The 17,779-nt window shown below is 50.4% G+C and overlaps 1 protein-coding gene across 1 annotated transcript; it reads left to right on the forward strand.

Moving 5' to 3' along the window:
* Positions 1 to 284: 284 nt before the first annotated feature.
* On the forward strand, positions 285 to 3,408 carry LOC119322790 (gamma-glutamylcyclotransferase 2-2-like). The gene is made up of 9 exons (XM_037596309.1): positions 285 to 620; positions 804 to 931; positions 1,036 to 1,112; positions 2,071 to 2,127; positions 2,219 to 2,275; positions 2,363 to 2,403; positions 2,484 to 2,555; positions 2,650 to 2,729; positions 2,966 to 3,408. The coding sequence occupies exons 2-9, from the start codon at positions 823 to 825 to the stop codon at positions 3,127 to 3,129; spliced, it is 657 nt and encodes a 218-aa protein (XP_037452206.1). The 5' UTR covers positions 285 to 620; positions 804 to 822; the 3' UTR covers positions 3,130 to 3,408.
* Positions 3,409 to 17,779: the final 14,371 nt, after the last annotated feature.

Below are 17,779 nucleotides of genomic sequence, written 5' to 3' on the forward strand. Positions count from 1 at the left end.
GTTGAAGGCCTTAAAATGTCTAAACCGACGGATTTACGCATTTGCGGAAGCTTTGGGTTTTTTTAGGGGTATTTGCGGAAGCTTTGGTGATCTGCGTTGCTTTGACTCCAAACCAGTTTTGGTGACAAAAAAATGGATTTCGGTTCATTGAACCTGGCCCTGTGCACAACCCTTCGGCCCATTAACCCGTCCAGGTCCATCCCAACCGGCACCACCGGTCCCCGCTAATAAACCCTCCCCTCCGCAAGCAGCCGCGTCGGCATCGCGCCCATATCCCCGTGCCCGCCCGCTGACGCGACGTACACCGCACCAAGAACCCGTCGGACCCTCCGCCGGCCGCGGCGGGAGCGACTGCCACGCGCGCACGGCCTCACGTGCCGCCCACCGCCCGTGACCCCAATCCCCAAACGAGACCACGACTATCCTCTCGGTATAAGTGCTCCCCCACCACCGCCACCGTCTTCTCCCCCCTCTCCGACCCGAAACCCCTATCCATCCGTCCGTCCCGGGGAGAAGACCGCCGGCGGAGGAGACGCGCGTGAGGCAAGAGGAGTCAAATCCTCCTCCCGCGCCGCCGACCCCACCCGCGGCATTCTCTCCGGCGCCCCTCGTCAGGCCAGGTGATTTCTTGAACTGAATCCACCCCCCCGTGCTTTCTTTTTAGGGATGGGATTTTGATTTGGGGGCGATGTTGACATGACTATTCGAGCTCGTCTCCTTGCGATTAGGATATGGGGACATTTAGTACTAGTAGTATCTTTGATTTGGCGTGATCCCCCGACTCAGTTTGTTGTCGTCTGCAGTTAAAAAAACAGCAGCAAGATGGTGCTGTGGGTCTTCGGGTATGGGTCCCTGATCTGGAAACCCGGATTCGACTTCGACGAGAAGATCCTGGGATTCATCAAGGGCTACAAGCGAACGTTTAATCTCGGTAAGTATGCTTGGTTGCTTCCTGACTGATTGGAAGCAAATCTGAACCTGTAACTGTACTTCTTGGCCTGAAGATTTCATATCTGAACTTTTCTTTCTCCGCAGCTTGCATTGACCATAGAGGCACACCACAGCATCCAGCCAGGACCTGCACCCTTGAATCCGAAGATGAAGACATATGCGTAAGTTTGACCGCAGCCATGAATTCAATATCTACAGCACATGATAGTGCATTAGTATTCTCTGGGAGTGTTGCCATGGCCAGCAATGGGTGACATTTCTGAGACTTGTTGCACCTTCGAACATGCTTGTGTGGCTTCATATTCCCTGAAATAAATGTCTCAACTTTGTACTAGCTTTGTTATCGCTGGGCTTTATTTATCGTAGAGAAATATATGCCCATTGCTATAGGCTCATATTACAATGCCTATCACACTTTCAATTATAACGTGGTTTTGTTTGGATTGTTGCCAAAAAATCTACTCCCTCCGTCCGAAAATACTTGTCTTAAAAATGGATAAAATGGATGTATCTATAACTAAAATAAGTCTAGATACAACCATTTCTAAGACAAGTATTTGCGGACGGGCTCAATCCAAACCAAATACATCCTATCTTCTTGCTCATTTCTTCTCCAATTTCAATGCTTTTGCTGCATTTTCTCCCCAAGCATGAAAACATGATATTCCAGAGTCTTGTTTCATCTTATCCTCCTTGCAAACTTACCCTAATATATTGGCTGGTTCCTCACCCATCCACTTTAATGCTGAATGTTTAAATCTGATTCATGTGCAAGTGTTTGTAGACATACCCAAAGTATATTCACTGCATTAGAAGCTCTATTCGCCAAATGAGTAGGCCAAAGTGCACAATGCTGTTACAACTACACCCATGACGTAAAGGTGGTACTTTATTTATTATCCAGTACTCAAGTATACTTTTCACCAAAATGAGTATTCCGACTCTTACAACTGCACCATCGCCATAATGATTTACTTTTGTTCATTATCCAATTCTTTTTGACATGTTCATTGTCCAATATTGATATGCTTTCTTGAATGCTATGACATTGCTCTTTCTTTTGGTTTCCTTATTCCTATGGGCTATGGTATTTAAATTTACAGTTTATCCTTTTTACAGTGGGGAATTGCTTATTGTGTCAAAGGTGGTCTAGAAAAAGAGCGAGAAGCAATGCAGGTGCAGTGATTTTATCTCCTGTTTATTTGCTTGAAAGAAAGATTGGATTTATCATGCTAGAATTAAATTGAATATGCATGTATTTCCACAGTACTTGGAGAGAAGAGAATGCGAGTATGACCAGAAGATCTCTGTGGATTTCTACAGGGTATAAATGCAAGGCGAATATTTTGACATATTTCTCTTCTATTTTCTTCAGTACTCTCATTTGCTCTTGCTGAACTTCACTGTTTAGGATGGAAATTCTCTGGAACCAGCTGTGACGGATGTATTAGTGTAAGGGCCGAACTTGACTAGTTATTTTTTGTTCACATTCCATGTTGACTCACTGCCAAACTTACTTGGTCAATGTACAGTTTCGTATCCACTCCTGATCCAGTTGGCAACAAATACTATCTTGGCCCTGCTGCTTTGGAGGATATGGCAAAGTGCGCTGTTGAACCCTTCGATCCTCTTTTATGAATACTCTGCTTCATTAAGAGCATTCTGACTTCCTTTCCAATTGTCTTGTTTACAAAACAGGCAGATTGCTACAGCCAGTGGCCCTAATGGATATAATAGGGACTACCTGTTCTCAATGGAGAAGGCACTGTCCAATATAAGTAAGGAATTGTTTCTCATGTTGTCATCATTCTATTTGCACTCATGTTATTTGATCAAGCGTGTAGGATGCACTTGTTTCTCATCTGTCTATTACTTTGACATTCCAAACATGACAGTCTAGTTGTCAGTAGTAGTTTGTTCTGGTTGTCTGTCCTCCTCCTTGCAAGCAGAACAAAACTGCACTGGAGGCAATATCATCAATCCCTTACAAATGGTGCTATGTGGATTTGTTCAGGCCATGAAGATGACTCGATCATTGTGCTTGCGGATGAGGTGAGGAAGGTGCTGAGCAGGTCGACAGAGAAGAAGGTCACCGGCTCCGACATACCATTAAAATCGCATACACCTGTTGTGCACATCTCTGCTCTTCCTGAGGGCACCGTTGCGGTTTCAACATAGTAAGAAGAGCAGCACGGATGGATCAGCGAAAGAGATGGCATTTTCCTCTGACCACACATACTCTTTGACATTCTCCCATTGAAAGATCTGCGGTTTACTTCAGCTCTGGCACCATTGAGGGTGTGCGCTAATTTTCTTTGGCAACTATTGTGGCAAAGGCTGTAGCTTCCAGAGTGCTAATGCGAAAGCCTGAGACTTGAAGTGTTATTGCTTCCCTTGTGATACCCTAATAATAAATGCATTTGGCGACTTCAGCACTTCTGCGCCGCTGAGGCGTGATGCTTTGCTTCATGATTCGTTATGAATATCATTGACTCTTTTTGAGCAACCGAATGGCGTCTTGGTGCTCCTTCGATTCATATGACTGGAAAAATGGGGAAATGGGGAAAATGGAGGATTGCTATGTCCCGTGCACTTGAATCCCATAGATTTGGATATTTTAGGAATTAGCACAAGTTAGTGTTTGATGGCAGCTTGGGAAATCATATGATTTTGGTCAGACCTCATGAAATAAAATCCTATGAAATAGAATAGGGTAAGTACCATAGGAAAGCTCCTAAGGATTGCATTTTTATGGCCCTGGTACCAGCACTATGCATGATCTATGATGTGTTTGGCCCTGCATTACCTCCAACCACACCGAATTGGGCAAAAAAAAACTTATTTGGTTGCAAACAGGGAGGCCTTGCTCACATTGGCACGAACCTTAAAGCAGCCCAGAGTGAGCCCGGTTGAGTGTTGCTCACATTGGCACGAACCTTAAAGCAGCCCAGAGTGAGCCCGGTTGAGTGCGGTGAAAAAGGGAGATGGCGCGCTCGCTACGGTGCAAGGGGGAAATTGAGTAAAGACGGTGGGCGATGGAATTCCATCGCCCGAGGCTGGATGGCGCGAAATCTAGCCTCTTAGCCCCATTTGCTCGGTCACCACTATCTCACCACTATCTCTAGGATGAGCACTTCCTCTGTTCTGCAACAACACTCTCCAGCAGCAAGAGCTGCTTCTCCCCTTCCTCTTGGCCACCATCTGATCCTCCTCGACTCAGCCATGACCCCCTCGCCTCGTCGTCGTCTCCGAAGCCGGTAAGAACCCCCTCCTCCCTTCTATGTTAGGTTGGTTGTTAGGCCGTTAGGCAAGGTGTAGAAATCGGCTTCCACATTGCTCACCGCACAATCGATGTCGTCTAGGTTATGAACGAACGCAAGAAGCTGGTAGTTCAGGCAGCATCACTGATAGTTGTGATTTGGGCATGGCTCACCTTGATCCACAAGAGAGTCGTTCATCGTGATGACAAGCCTTTCATTTGTTATGCTTCAATGTTAACCTGGGATCATGAAAGGATAATGGATTTGAACTACATCTATAACAGCAATGACAGAGGCCCTGTGGATGCTTCGAATGAAAAGAGCACTTTTCGCAAGGCTTATGCAGACCTTCAGAAGCAATGGCAGCTACAAGATAGCCCCCACATCAGTGTGAAAGCAAGTTGCCATGTTCCTCTCTTTTGTCGGTCATAACCGGAGGTTCGGGGTTATCCACAATACACTGAGGAGATCAATGGAGACACCATTTTCAGGTACTTCACGCCAGTGTCAAGTGTTGTATGCTGTTGGGGAACTTAAAGGAGAGATGATCACCAACCGGCCGGACTCCTAACAAGATTCACACTAGCTCAAGATGGTATCCATATCTCAAGGTGAACACTGACAATATGTAGTTCGTGACTTGACATGCTTGTATTGTTCTGTTATAGTCATAACATCATCTTGTAATGCCACTTCAGAATTGCATTGGGGCAATAGATGATACTCACGTCACTGCTGAATGCCAAGGTCACAATCTGTATCATACAAGGTGAGAAAGTACTACACAAGTCAGAATGTTCTTGTTGTTGTTGACTTCGATCTGAAGTTCACGTATGAGTGAGATGTTGAACGTGAGGATCGTTAGAGAAAAAACAGATACTCACTAGGGGATAAGGATGGAGGATGGGGCAGCTTGTGGGCCACATGCGCATGTGGCGATGCGGCGCGAGAGTTAGATCCACGCTGATCGCAGGGTCAGCCGGAAGCGAACGATTTCCCTATTATTATTTTTCGACTTCTCTATGCTATTTGTTCACACGCATGTGAAGTAGCTAATCTATATCTATACCTAATATAATAAGGGCTATTGCTCATTGCGGTACGGCATGAAAAATGCCCCAAAAGTTATAAAATATTACCGATCAATGCCATCTATAAGTGATATTTTTTTTCATTACGGTGTTTCTACTTTTAATACATTAGGACTTCAAAAAAGTTTCAAAAATTAAAAACATGAGAATTTTGAAATAAAATGTTTAATAAATCATAAAATGATTGTGGATTAAAAAATGTTTACGATTTTATATAAAATGTATCTTATTCAAAAAAAATTGGAAATAAAAAAAGTTCATCATTTTTTAAATGTTTATGTATTAAAAGTTCAAAACCACCCTTCCTTTAGTTGGACCGGCATACATATCTTATCTCGTAAGAAACCGGGGAATATTGATTTCGAGTAAGCATCGTATCCTGATCCTGCTATTGATGTAGATTTAGCCACACCTGGGCCCGCAACTGCTGCCTCTGTAATCGAGGAATATCCCGTCCCGGATTTGCCCTCAAGTATTATGGGATATCTATTATTATTGGCAACTTGTTTAGTTCCCGCAGAAAGAGATGCGCCATAGTATCCCTCGGGCATGGGCCAACCACCAAGGCCAGGAACTAGAACAACTCGATACTTTCCACCATCCACAACCCTTGATTTCTCATATTTGTGCAACGGCTGTTCTGGCACTATTCTCCGATTTCCACCCATTGTTCACATTCTATATACCTTGCCCCCTCCTCCCAACTTCATCACACCCGCCTTTTTCACATTGTTTTGAAACAAAGGAAACATGCAACTGCCCGTACTTTCCCATTTGTATAGCCCACCACTTAATTAATGCGCGACCTGATGCGGGTCATATTGGATGATATATTTTGTTAATATTCATGAATTTCTAAATTATTCCCGCAGTTTCTAAAGCAATGTTCGTCCATTCTAGAAATGTTCGCCAATTCAAGAAAATTGTTAAAAAAAAGTTCACAATTTAAAAAATGCTTGTAAATAGTATAAATGTTCATGAATTCAAAAAATGTTCATGATTCTAGAAAATGTTCGAAATTTGTAAGTGTTCTTGAATTTGAAAAACATTCATGATTTCAAATTTGTTCATGAGTTTAAAAAAATGATCATGATTTCACGAAATTGAGAGTGATATTGTATCTCGGTGGTGCAGCAAAATGTGATCATGGCCATCGGAGATTATGGTTTTTCTTTCTCCCGTTGCAGCGCACGAGCTCTTTTCCTAGTACCATTGAAGCTGATTGATCTTTTTTTGATGCTGATGAACAAGCACCGTTTGTCGATCTCTTTTTTAGTGCTGATTGGTCTCTGCATGCAATGAATTTTTTGGGTCCCGATAACTGCCACACGTGTGGGCATTAAGGGATTTGCCCACACGTTCTGTGTGGTGCCTAAAAGAATCAGCCCACACGCTTGTGTGTGGGCAAAACAACTAGCGTCCACACGCCTTTTTTTTCTCCCGGTCCTTCTTATACGCGTGCGTGTGGGCGAAATAGATAACGCCCACACGCCCTGTACGTCAGGCCTCGTACCTCGTGGTCACGCACGCCACACGTGACACTTTACCGCGTGCACGCAGTTTCCATGGGCCGGACCATCGTCTATGTTCGTTTAAGTGCAGTTGCCATGTCGCTGAACTACGGTTGCCATGTCGGACAATTACAGTTGCCATGTCTGCTCAACTGCAGTTGCCATCTCAGGTCAAAGTTTCAGATTGCCATTTTTTGGACAACTACAGCTGCTGCCATGTGTGGTCTGGTCTACTGCAGTTGCCATGATTTCAAAACTTTAGGAGTTGCCACCTACTAACACTAGGCAGTTGCCATGTAGCACTGAAAAAATGGCATGGCAAAAAAACATGTTCGGGTAAAAGAGAGAGTTGCCATGTGCTCACAAGCACGTTAGGGCAGTTGCCATGTAAAAAGAAAGAGTTGCCATCTGCTTACGTGCACACTAGGTCAGTTTGCCATGTATCATGCAAAACATATGGCAACTGACATGTTTGGGTAAAAAAAAAAGAGAGTTGCCATCTGCTTGCAATCACACTAGGGCAGTTGCCATGTACACTGCAAAACGCATGGCAACTGGCAGCTTGGGTGTGGGAGAGGAGGCGGACGTGTGGGCGAGATGGCAAACGCCCACACACCAGCCCTTGTGCGTGACTGAAAACTGGTGTGTGGGTGAACTGCTAAACGCCCACACACCGGCCCCTCCGTGTGGTAAAACGGATGTGTGGGCGAACTATGTCACACACCACACACACGCCTTGTCCTACGTGGCACAGAAAATCGGCCAGATTGTGCCAAGATTCGTGCATATAGTACTGGACGGTGATGGATGCGTGTGGTTGAGATGGTCAACGCCCACACGTGTGGGCGTTAACATTTCCGATTTTTTAGGGTCGTGCTAACTGCCACACGTGTGGCAGGAAGGGAGACGCACCACACGTCTCTAATGTAAACAGATTGTCACGTCATCGCATGCATGCATGCAGGAATCTTTTTGGATTTTCAGTTTTTAAAATGTTTTATCTCTTAAACGAAAAATCCGATTGAAAATCCGTTTTCACCATTAAATCCCTCGCGATGAGATCTTCGAAACTAGATCCCATGTTGATATGTTTTGATGAAAAAAAATTGGATTAAAAGTTGCCATGTCTATTGCATATGAATTGCCATGATGTTTACACTGAAGTTGCCATGATATGTTTCAGCTATTTTCTTCTACATTTAAAAGTAAATTTTGACATTTATAAAATGGGGAATTAAGAAACTAGACTTGCCATGAACCATAAACTAAAATTGCCATGATACATGCACGTAAAATTGCCAGGGTTCATACAAAAAATAATTTTCATGATCAAAGTACTGGAGTTGCCATCATCAAAAATACTAAAATTGCCATGATCTACAAACTAAAATTGCCACATGGCAACTTTAGTTTAAGCCCTATGGCAACTGCAGTGTAAACATCGTGACAACTTCTGGCAAAAAAAAATTCGTCGAAACATATCAACATGGGGTCTAGTTTTGAAGATCTCGTCGAGACGGATTTAATGGTGAAAACGGATTTTTAGTTCGCTTTTTTATTTAGGAGCTACAACATTTTTAAGCCGAAAACCAAAAAAAATTCTGCTGATGTCATCTATTTATACGTGGCAAAATGAGTGGTGATGGAGGCGTGTGGGCAATGTGCAAACGCCCACACGTGTGGGCGTTAACATTTCCGTTTTTTTAATCTGAACGAACTTTTGGTAAGTCTTTTGTGTTGAAACAACATGGAAGGCTCTGATATTGTGGAAATTTTGGTAATTACTACGTACCATGGCTACCATCGAAACAATCATATAGCTTGCCCGTTGATCATGCCAGTATTATTGGCATGACTAGACGGGGGCTCAGTCCGACTCCGAGCAGGCCGTGGGGTCGAGGTTCTACTTTAGCTGGCTAGTCGCGTACAAAGAGAACACAAGCCCAGATACGACATGGGTTTTCATAGAGGTTTCCTGTTTGTCCATAGAGTTACCCACACTCCCACAGCCAGACAGACACTTCGATCGATACACATCTCTCTCCCGGCGGCGCCGGCGCCGGCGTTTGGCCTCGGTCACGCCCCGCAGAGCAGGTGAGAGCATCTCCACTAGTCCCCCCCAAGAAGCCTCCCCAGGCACTTTTTCACCGCCGGCGAGGAAAATTCCTCCCACTTGTCACCCCAAGAGCACAGTTTTCGCCGGATTCGAGGAAAAATACGGCCGGCGCGTGCATGCGAAACCCAGCCCCCCCGGGAGGCAGCTGGGGACGCCGGCACTCTCGTTTTGCATGCAAATGGTCCACTTTCAGTGTCCCAACACCCTCTCTCCTCTCTCTCTCCCACTCTTTTTCTGCAGGCCCCATACACATGCTCACACTCCCCCATCCCCCACCCACCGAAGCAGGCGCGCACGGGACGGGACGGGCGCGACGAGTAGGGCGCCGGAGCTGGGGCACGGGCGAGGCGTCACGGCAGGCGGGCGCCGGAGATCGCGGGGAGGAAGGGCGCCAGAGCAGGGAGGCGGGGAGCTCGCGGGGAGGGCGCCGGAGCGGGAGGCGGGGAGCTCGCGGGGAGGGCGCCGAAGCGGGAGGCGGAGAGCTCGCGGGGAGGGCACCGGTCGCGGAGGCCACGGGCGGCCCTGGCACCGGGCGCGGAGGCCACGGAGATGCAGCCGCAGAGCCATGGTGGTGCTGTAGTCGGAGATGCAGCTGGCCACGGCTGGGCTGGAGGTACGCGGCCACCTCCCGCAGCACGGCGTGCTCGCTGCGGGCAGCCTCCTCCGCTCCCCCGTCCGCGCTGCCGACGGGTCGAGCTCCAGCCCACGCGCGCGGGCATGGTCTTCCTCCTCGAGCGCACGCCGCAGGCCGTCGTTGTTGTTGTTGACCGCACGGTGCATCTCGGCGAGCTCGAAGGCGTCCTCCTCAGCCGCGCATCTCCCTGGCGCGCCAAGCGGCCGCGACCTCCTTCCAGTCGGCCATGAGAGCTGTGAGGAGGGTCCCTGCCCGTGGACCGCCCACGCTCGTCCGTGCTCCCCACCTCGCGCGTCGCCCTGACCTGCGGCTGCGCGTCCCCTCGCCGGCCGTGCCCGCCCCTGCCGGCCCTGCAGGCCTCGACCCGGTCGCGCGCCGCGCCTGCGAGTGCCGCCTCTCCTGTGCCGCGAGTCGGCCCGGGCGGCCGCGTGCCGCGACTGGAAAACCGGGCACGCGGGACACGAGGACGGGGCGTCGGCGGTCGAGCTCGGAGACCGAGGCGATGGACAGCACGGCGATTCGCAGCAGCAGCGAGGCCGCGGACGGCAGGGCTGTATTGGCCGGCGATCCCGGCGGCGAGGGGGGCTTGGTCGGGGACGTTGGTCGGGTAACGACTGGATGAAATTTGAGCCCCGAAGTAAAATTCTCGCCGGCAGCCCCCCAGGCGGCGAAAAAAATGCCTCCTGGGGGGCGCAACGGCTAGAGATGCTCTGAGCCCTCCAACCCTCTCCCCCCTCTCTCTCGGGAGAAATAGGGAGGGTCTGCGAGTAAGTTTTGCTCAAGTTTGCTTGGTTCCTCGGCAGGAGACATGGCTACGCTGCTATACGAAGCACCCTCTGGCATCGCAATTTTCTCCTTCGATGACGGGGGCTGCCTCCACAATCCAGCCAAGGTACTTGTTTTTCCGATGCTGATGCTCCTTAAGTTTGTCATCAGTGAAAAATTCAACATCCAAATTGCGGTGGCTAATATCAAAGCATTCTGCGCTGGACTGCTGAAGAAGCTTGCCCCTCCGCTCCTCAAAGAGATTGAAGCGGTACGTGGCAAGGGTGTGGCGCTTGAAACACCACGACGAAACACGCGATCTTCGTCTGCTTGCGCACCCAAAAAGACCAGCGCGATGGCCGCGGAGACCGTGCTACTTAAAACCCTTGGCATCACGCCGGACGGACTTGTGGTCACGGATGAGGCTTTGGGCCAGCTGCGGCAGATGTTCGACTCCCCGATCCAGGAGCCGTAGTTGAGGGTGATGGCAGCGCTCTTTGGGAAGGCGATCCCATTCGATCTTGGGACGGCAGACGCATCAAGGGTGGCTCTACTCGCTTGAGCTATTTGCCACAGAGTTTCTAGATGGACATCATGTCATCTCCCGCTTTGGAGTTGGTGTGTTGGAACGTGCGCGGTCTCAACAGCTCGGTCAAGAAGAAGGCGCTTCGGGAGTTTGCAGACACGGCTCATCCCTCGATTTTTTGTATCCAAGAGACTAAACTCGCCTGTATTGATACTTTCACGGTGATGCAATGCCTAGGCCCTGCGTATGATGGGTTTTACTACTTGCCTGCCTCCGACACTAGGGGAGGAGTCCTTTTAGCTTGGAAATCGGAGTTGGTGAGCATCACGAACTGTGTGCGGGACACGCACTTCATCTCTGGCTACCTCTCGCCCACGGATGGTGAACCCTGGTGGCTCACCACGGTCTACGGCCCCCAGGAGGACCAGGACAAAATGCTTTTCCTTGAGGAGCTTGAGGCTAGGAGATCGCTCTGTCCGGGTGCGTGGCTTGTCATTGGAGACTTCAACATGATCCTACAAGCCACGGACAAGAACAACTCGCTGATTGATAGACGTATGATGCATAAATTCCGCCAGTTTGTTGATGGCAACAGTCTCAAGGAGCTCTACTTGCACGGGAGAGCCTTTACTTGGAGCAACGGAAGAGATTCCCCCACTCTTACTAAGACTGATAAGGCCCTAGTTTCTGTGGATTGGGAGCTGGCGCATCCGGACTGCCTCTTGCAAGCTTTATCCACTGCCTCTTCAGATCATTGTCCGTTGCATCTAACCCTTCAGGAGAGTATGCACCCACAGAAACATTTTAGATTTGAGGTGTTCTGGACTAAGCTTGAGGGCTATGAGGATGTGGTAAAGGAGGCTTGGGTGTGCGATCCTGACGTGCATGACCCTTTCAAACGCCTGGATATACTGCTTAGGAACACGGCGCGTCATCTTACCTCTTGGGGACAGAAGAAGATGGGAAATATCAAACTCCAGATTGCGATCGCGAACTGGATCATCTTCCAGCTGGATGGGGCACAGGACAAGCGCCAGCTTACGGATGGGGAGCGATGGCTTAGGAGGACATTAAAGTTGACCACGCTTGGTCTAGCCTCACTTGGGCGCACAATTGCCCGCCAAAGATCGAGGATACGATGGCTTCATGAGGGTGATGCTAGCACCAAACTGTTCTACCTTGTGGCGAATGGGAGGAAGACTAAAAACTTCATTCCGGCAATATCGCATGATGGGAACCTGATCACGGATCAGCTTGGGAAAGAGCAGCTTTTCTTTGAGGCCTACAAGAATCTGCTGGGATCAGCGAGGGGGCGCTACAACACCGTGGATTTGGACTTCCTTAGGATCCAGCCCATCAATTTGAGCGACCAGGACATGCTGTTTACTGAGGAGGAGGTGTGGACCACCATCAAAGAGATGCCCGCAGATCGGGCGCCGGGTCCTGATGGATTCATTGGATTATTCTTCCAAAAGTCTTGGAGTATTGTAAAGGTAGACGTGATGGCCGCTCTGCACCATCTGTTTCTTGGCAATGGCCACGGATTTGGGCGCCTTAACCAAGCGCTTATCACGCTAATCCCGAAGAAGCAGGGAGCCTGTCAGGTGGGGGATTTCAGGCCTATCAGCTTGGTGCATAGTGTCGTGGTTCTAAGCCTGACAGTAGAGTGGGGGGTAGGTATGGAGAGGCAAGGTCCTAGCTATGGAGAGGTTGTAAGCACAAAAGATGTACGAGTTCAGGCCCTTCTCGGAAGAAGTAACAGCCCTACGTCTCGGAGCCCGGAGGCGGTCGAGTGGATTATGAATGTATGGATTACAAGGTGCCGAACCCTTCTGCCTGTGGAGGGGGGTGGCTTATATAGAGTGCGCCAGGACCCCAGCCAGCCCGCGTAGGAGAAGGTTTAAGGTGAGTTAAGTCTGGGGCGTTACTGGTAACGCCCCACATAAAGTGCCTTTACTATCATAAAGTCTACTTAATTACAGACCGTTGCGGTGCAGAGTGCCTCCTGACCTCCTGGCGGTCGAGTGAGTCTTCGTGGTCGAGTCCTTCAGGCCAGTCGAGTGTGTCCTCGTTGGTCGAGTGAGTCCTCGTTGGTCGACTGGAAGGCGACCTCTTCTAGGGATGTCCTAGGGTAAGTTACTTGGGACAGGTCCGTGACCCTACCCTAGGTACATAACCCCATCATTAGCCCCCGAATGGATTGAGGCTTTGAGTGAAGAAGGAGTTGATGTCGTTTCCGATTAACCTTTGCGCTCCAGTTGTGCGCTGTTCTGGATCAAAGAATCTCTTCGTTGACAGGGAGCAATTCGTCTTCGGTCGACTCGATCCATTCTATTTTTGCGTCGAGTGATCTTTCGAGCTTCGTCGATCTCCGAGCGACGGACCGCCGGAATCACCGCGCCTGACAGACTGATTTGTTGTTCGCGGATTCTGCGGGGTGCGAAATTTGGGGGCGCGCGCGAAGCGGGGCAGACCGCGGCGTTCGGATGGGACGGGGCGTAGACGCCTCGATCTCCGCGCCGCCTTTTTCGCCACGTATCCAGTCCTCATAACTGCTCACAGATATGATTAGATCGACCGGGCCCACACGTCAGCCACTCGGAAGGGACCTTATAAATGTGCCCGGCGAGGATTTCTGTGCTGCGCCTCAGCATTCTCCCTCTCTCCTTCTGCTCCCTTCCTCCCTGCTCAGCGTGCCCGCTCTCGCCTCCGCACCGCTTCCCTTCGTGCATCTCACCGGCGACCATGGCCAAGGAGAATACGGCGGCGCTGGAGCGTGCCAAGAAGGCGTCGGCATCGGAGAAGGCGAAGGGGAGATCCACCAGCCGCAGGGGATCCTCGTCTAGATCCCGCCTGCCGAAAGGCTGGGTCCAAGGCGACTGGATCCAGTCGACCATCACGGAGAAGGACCTCCTCGACATGGCCAACGAGGGATTGATCCCTCACGGAGCGGCGAGGTTGCCGGGGAAGGAGTGGCAGCCACAGCCAGAAGAGGGTGAGTGTGTGCTTCTGGCCACTCATGTCGATCGGGGGTTTTCCTTGCCACCAAGCATTTTCTTCCGTGGTTTCTTGAATTTCTTTGGAGCGCAGCTTCATCACTTTACTCCAAACTCCATTGCCTATCTCGCTGCATTCGTGTCCATGTGTGAGGGTTTCTTGGGCTATCGGCCGCACTGGGGCTTGTTCAAACGTATCTTCATGTGTCGCTCTCAGACCGTGAAGAAGGCGAGCCCAGGTGACGAGAAGACCCGAGTCGTCCAAATGTGTGGGGGCTTGGGAATTCAGGTGAGGAATAATAGCACCTTCCCGCCCATGTCCTTCCCCGAGTCCGTCAGAGGCTGGCAGTCGACTTGGTTCTACTGCCAGGTCCAGTCGACGCCAGGGCAGTCGAGTGGACTCCCTCCGTTTACCATGGACCGAGTGAACAAGCCCTCCCCTCTGAAGCTGATTCCGGAGGAGAAAGCCGACGTGAAGATGTTGATGGAGCGCGTGGTGCAGCTGGTTCGGGACGGTGTGACAGGCATGGACCTCCTGGAGGTTTTCCTCAAGCGTCGCATCCAGCCTCTCCAGTTCAGGAGCCACTGCATGTGGTTGTACTGCGGGCCCGAAGACGAGACTAGAGTCCATCCAGAAGAAGTCGACGATGTCACTCTGGAAAGATGGATGGCAGCCGTTACCGGAAACAGGGACAACCCGCGCGGAGCCAGAAGGATTCCTCCACTCGACCACAACAGCATCCCAAACAAGGTACACTTGCTCTGCTTTCCATTGTGTCCTTGTCGTATTCATCTCTGCTAACCCTGTCGACTGGTCGACTGATCCTTGTTTGGGCGACTGCTAGGCCTTCACCGAGCTGTACTCGATGCCCAATGGGGCATAAGTTTCGACTGAGGAAGGCGAGGCGAGCGGGGGCGAGGCGAGCGGGGGCGAGGCGAGCGGGGGCGAGAGCCAGGAAGAGGAGGAATGGGACTCGGATGCTGCAGGGGATGATGACGACGATGATGATGATGAAGGTGATGAAGATGACGTCGAGGACGAGGAAGAAGAGGGAGAGGAGGTCGTTCCACCGCGCTCAGAAAGGCGGTCGAAGCTTGTCCACGACCCTTCGACCGAACATGGTAAGGGGGTTGCGACCGCCACCCAGTCGACCAAGCGCCCCCGGACCACCTCTCCGGCGCCGACTGAAAAGGCGCCGAAGCAGCCCAGGGCGGCCTCATCGAAGCCGACCAAGCTCCTGCCGAAGATGAAGGTGTCCATCCCCACCATTTCAGGGTAATTGTGTTGCTCATATTTTCTTATTCTTGTGCGAACTTTATCTCTGGTCGACACTGAGGTTAGTCGACTGATCCTTTGGAGTTACAGTGCTGCTACTTCTGAGACCTTGGCCCGGGCCGATGACCACGAGATGGAGGATGCAGCGACTTCGAATCCAGGTACTGTGTTCTTAGTACCATTCTTAGTCGACTGACTCGCGATCTCTGATCCTGACCCTTCTCCACAGCTCCACCCAATACTGTTATCGATCTTCCTGACGATGATGAGGATGAAGAGTCGCTGAAGCACCGGAGGGGTCGAAAAGCGTCCGCCAGTAAGGTGCCTCAGGATGTGTCAGCGCCTGAAATTCTGACTGTGGAGGAAGAGAACACCACTCGACACGCGGTGACCTTCGCGACCCCACTGACGAGTGCTCAGCAGCCCTCCCTCTTCACGACCCACCACGTCCCAGAGGACCAAGCTGGTGCGGCGAAGGAGGCGATACGCCAGGCGGGACTCATGATGGAGCAGCTGAAGACCATCCGGGATGCGAGCCAGGCAGCTTATGACGCCAGCTCTGCCCTCCAAAGCAATGTCCAGGTCAGTCGACTACTGCTTGCTCTGTTGGATATGCTACCAAAAACTTTTCTTTTCCGGGATTTATATTAGTCACCCACTGGGTGTGTCGAATAAACTCCGTGTCAGCGGGGGCACGCTGAGTGCACCCGCTGGGTGTAGTCCCCAAGGCTAAGGTCGACTGCTGGCAGTCGGCCTTAGGCTTTATAATGTCAATCTTTCTGTCAGTCGACTGGTCGACTGGATTTCGGAAACCAGTGGGGGCACGCTGAGTGCACCCACTGGGTGTAGTCCCCGAGACTGTGGTCGACTGCTTGCAGTTGATCACAGTCTTAGAGAATGCGTCTCGCACACTGTTTTTTTTTTGAGGTCGACTGGTCGACTTTGTCTTCAACAGGATTAGTGGGGGCACGCTGAGTGCACCCACTGGGTGTAGTCCCCGAGACTACGGTCGAATGCTTGTGTTCGGCTGTAGTCTTAGAAACGTGTGTTTTTCCCTTTTCACTCGGAAGTGAATTATTTTTGACATTTAGTCGATTGGTTCTTCGCAGAACTCTTGTGATCTTGTGGCTCGCTACTCAGAACTGGAACAGAAGCATACTCAAGTTGAGCTGAGCTTGAAGCTGGTTCAGGAGAAGCTGACAAAGGCAAAGGAGGAGACTGAAGGTATGTTTGGTGAGACCTTGACGACTGCTTTTCCTCTTGCTTGTTTCAACATCTGATCTTGCTGTGTCTTGCAGGTAAGGTAAGGGAGGCCCAGCAGAAGAAAGACCTTGAGCTAGCTGAGAAGATCAAGCTTGCTGACGAGAAGTTAGCTTCAGTCACCAAGCTCGAACAAGACAATACCAACCTGAAAACTGCTCTTGGGATTGCCAACAAAGAAGTCAGTCGACTGAGAACTGACAAAGCTGCCTTGACCGATCAAGTCAGCAAATTGACTGAGAAGGAGACTGAACTGGAGGCCTTCCTGAGTGGCTTTGCCAAGAAGCTGTTTCTTATGCTCGAAGGTAAACCTCCATGTTTGGCAAATATTTCCAACTGTGGCTTCTTCCATTCGACTATCCCCTTGACTTAGTGATCACTCTTGCAGAATTTTGTCAAAACTTTGAAGAAGAAACCAGCCGACTGGAGCCAAACCTTGACCCTGTCAATTCTCCGGTGAATGACGAGGTCGCCATGGATATTTTCCGACTGGAGTCTCGCGTTGCAGCTGTCGTGGATTATCTCGCAAGGCTGAAGGCCGCCACATCTCGCATCGACTCGACGCTCTGGCCTGAGGAGACACTTCAGAATGACCTTGAGTCACTAATGGCCCGCTTGAACACGATCCCTGGTCGAGTGCAGGAATGGAAGAAGTCCTCGGCTCGGTGTGGTGCAGATGTCGCTCTGTGTCTGGCCCGAGTCCACTGCAAAGATGCACGAGAGGAGAAGCTGGCGGCTCTTCGGGTGGCCAATACCAAGAAGCACGACTTCAGGTCCTTTATGGAGACTTTCCTTGCAGCTGCCACTCGGATCGCCGACGGAATTGACCTTGATGAATTTGTTGCACCTTCCAGCCCTCCATAGGAGGGGTAAAAAACTTCTTCTGGCTCGACTCTTTTAAATTTGCCTCGGTATGCCGAGTGGAATTGTATCCGACAAACTTTAACAGGCTTGACGCCTGAGCACTTTCGGTTCCTTCAGACATCGATTCAAACTTGAATTTGACGCTTGAATATGATTGCCTTCAGCTCAAAATGTCCTTTGCAGGTTCAAAGCAAGGTGCCTGTGCTTAGGCGAGCGCTTGGACTGCAGCTAAGCCTCCGAGTGAGAGGATCGCTCTTCACTCGGTAGGATTTTTGTAACTTAGGCGAGCGCTTGGACTGCAGCTAAGCCCCCGAGTGAGAGGATTGTTCTTCACTCGGTAGGATTTTTATAACTTAGGCGAGCACGAGGCTGCAGCTAAGCCTCCGAGTGGAAGGCTGGCTTACCACTCGGTAGGATTTTGATAAACTTAGGCGGGTGCTTGGACTGCAGCTAAGCCCCCGAGTGAGAGGATCGCTCTTCACTCGGTAGGATTTTTATAACTTAGGCGAGCACGAAGCTGCAGCTAAGC

The sequence above is a fragment of the Triticum dicoccoides genome, chromosome 6B (assembly GCF_002162155.2).
Source record: "Triticum dicoccoides isolate Atlit2015 ecotype Zavitan chromosome 6B, WEW_v2.0, whole genome shotgun sequence".
Taxonomy (NCBI): domain Eukaryota; kingdom Viridiplantae; phylum Streptophyta; class Magnoliopsida; order Poales; family Poaceae; genus Triticum; species Triticum dicoccoides.

What these genes read in the sequence shown, in the direction of transcription:
- LOC119322790 (XM_037596309.1), top strand. Translation starts at nt 823, where the DNA reads ATGGTGCTGTGGGTCTTCGGGTATGGGTCCCTGATCTGGAAACCCGGA. An exon ending in CCGAAGATGAAGACATATGC is followed by an intron (nt 1,113 to 2,070) that starts GTAAGTTTGACC and finishes TCCTTTTTACAG; the next exon opens with TGGGGAATTGCTTATTGTGT. An exon ending in TCTCTGTGGATTTCTACAGG is followed by an intron (nt 2,276 to 2,362) that starts GTATAAATGCAA and finishes TTCACTGTTTAG; the next exon opens with GATGGAAATTCTCTGGAACC.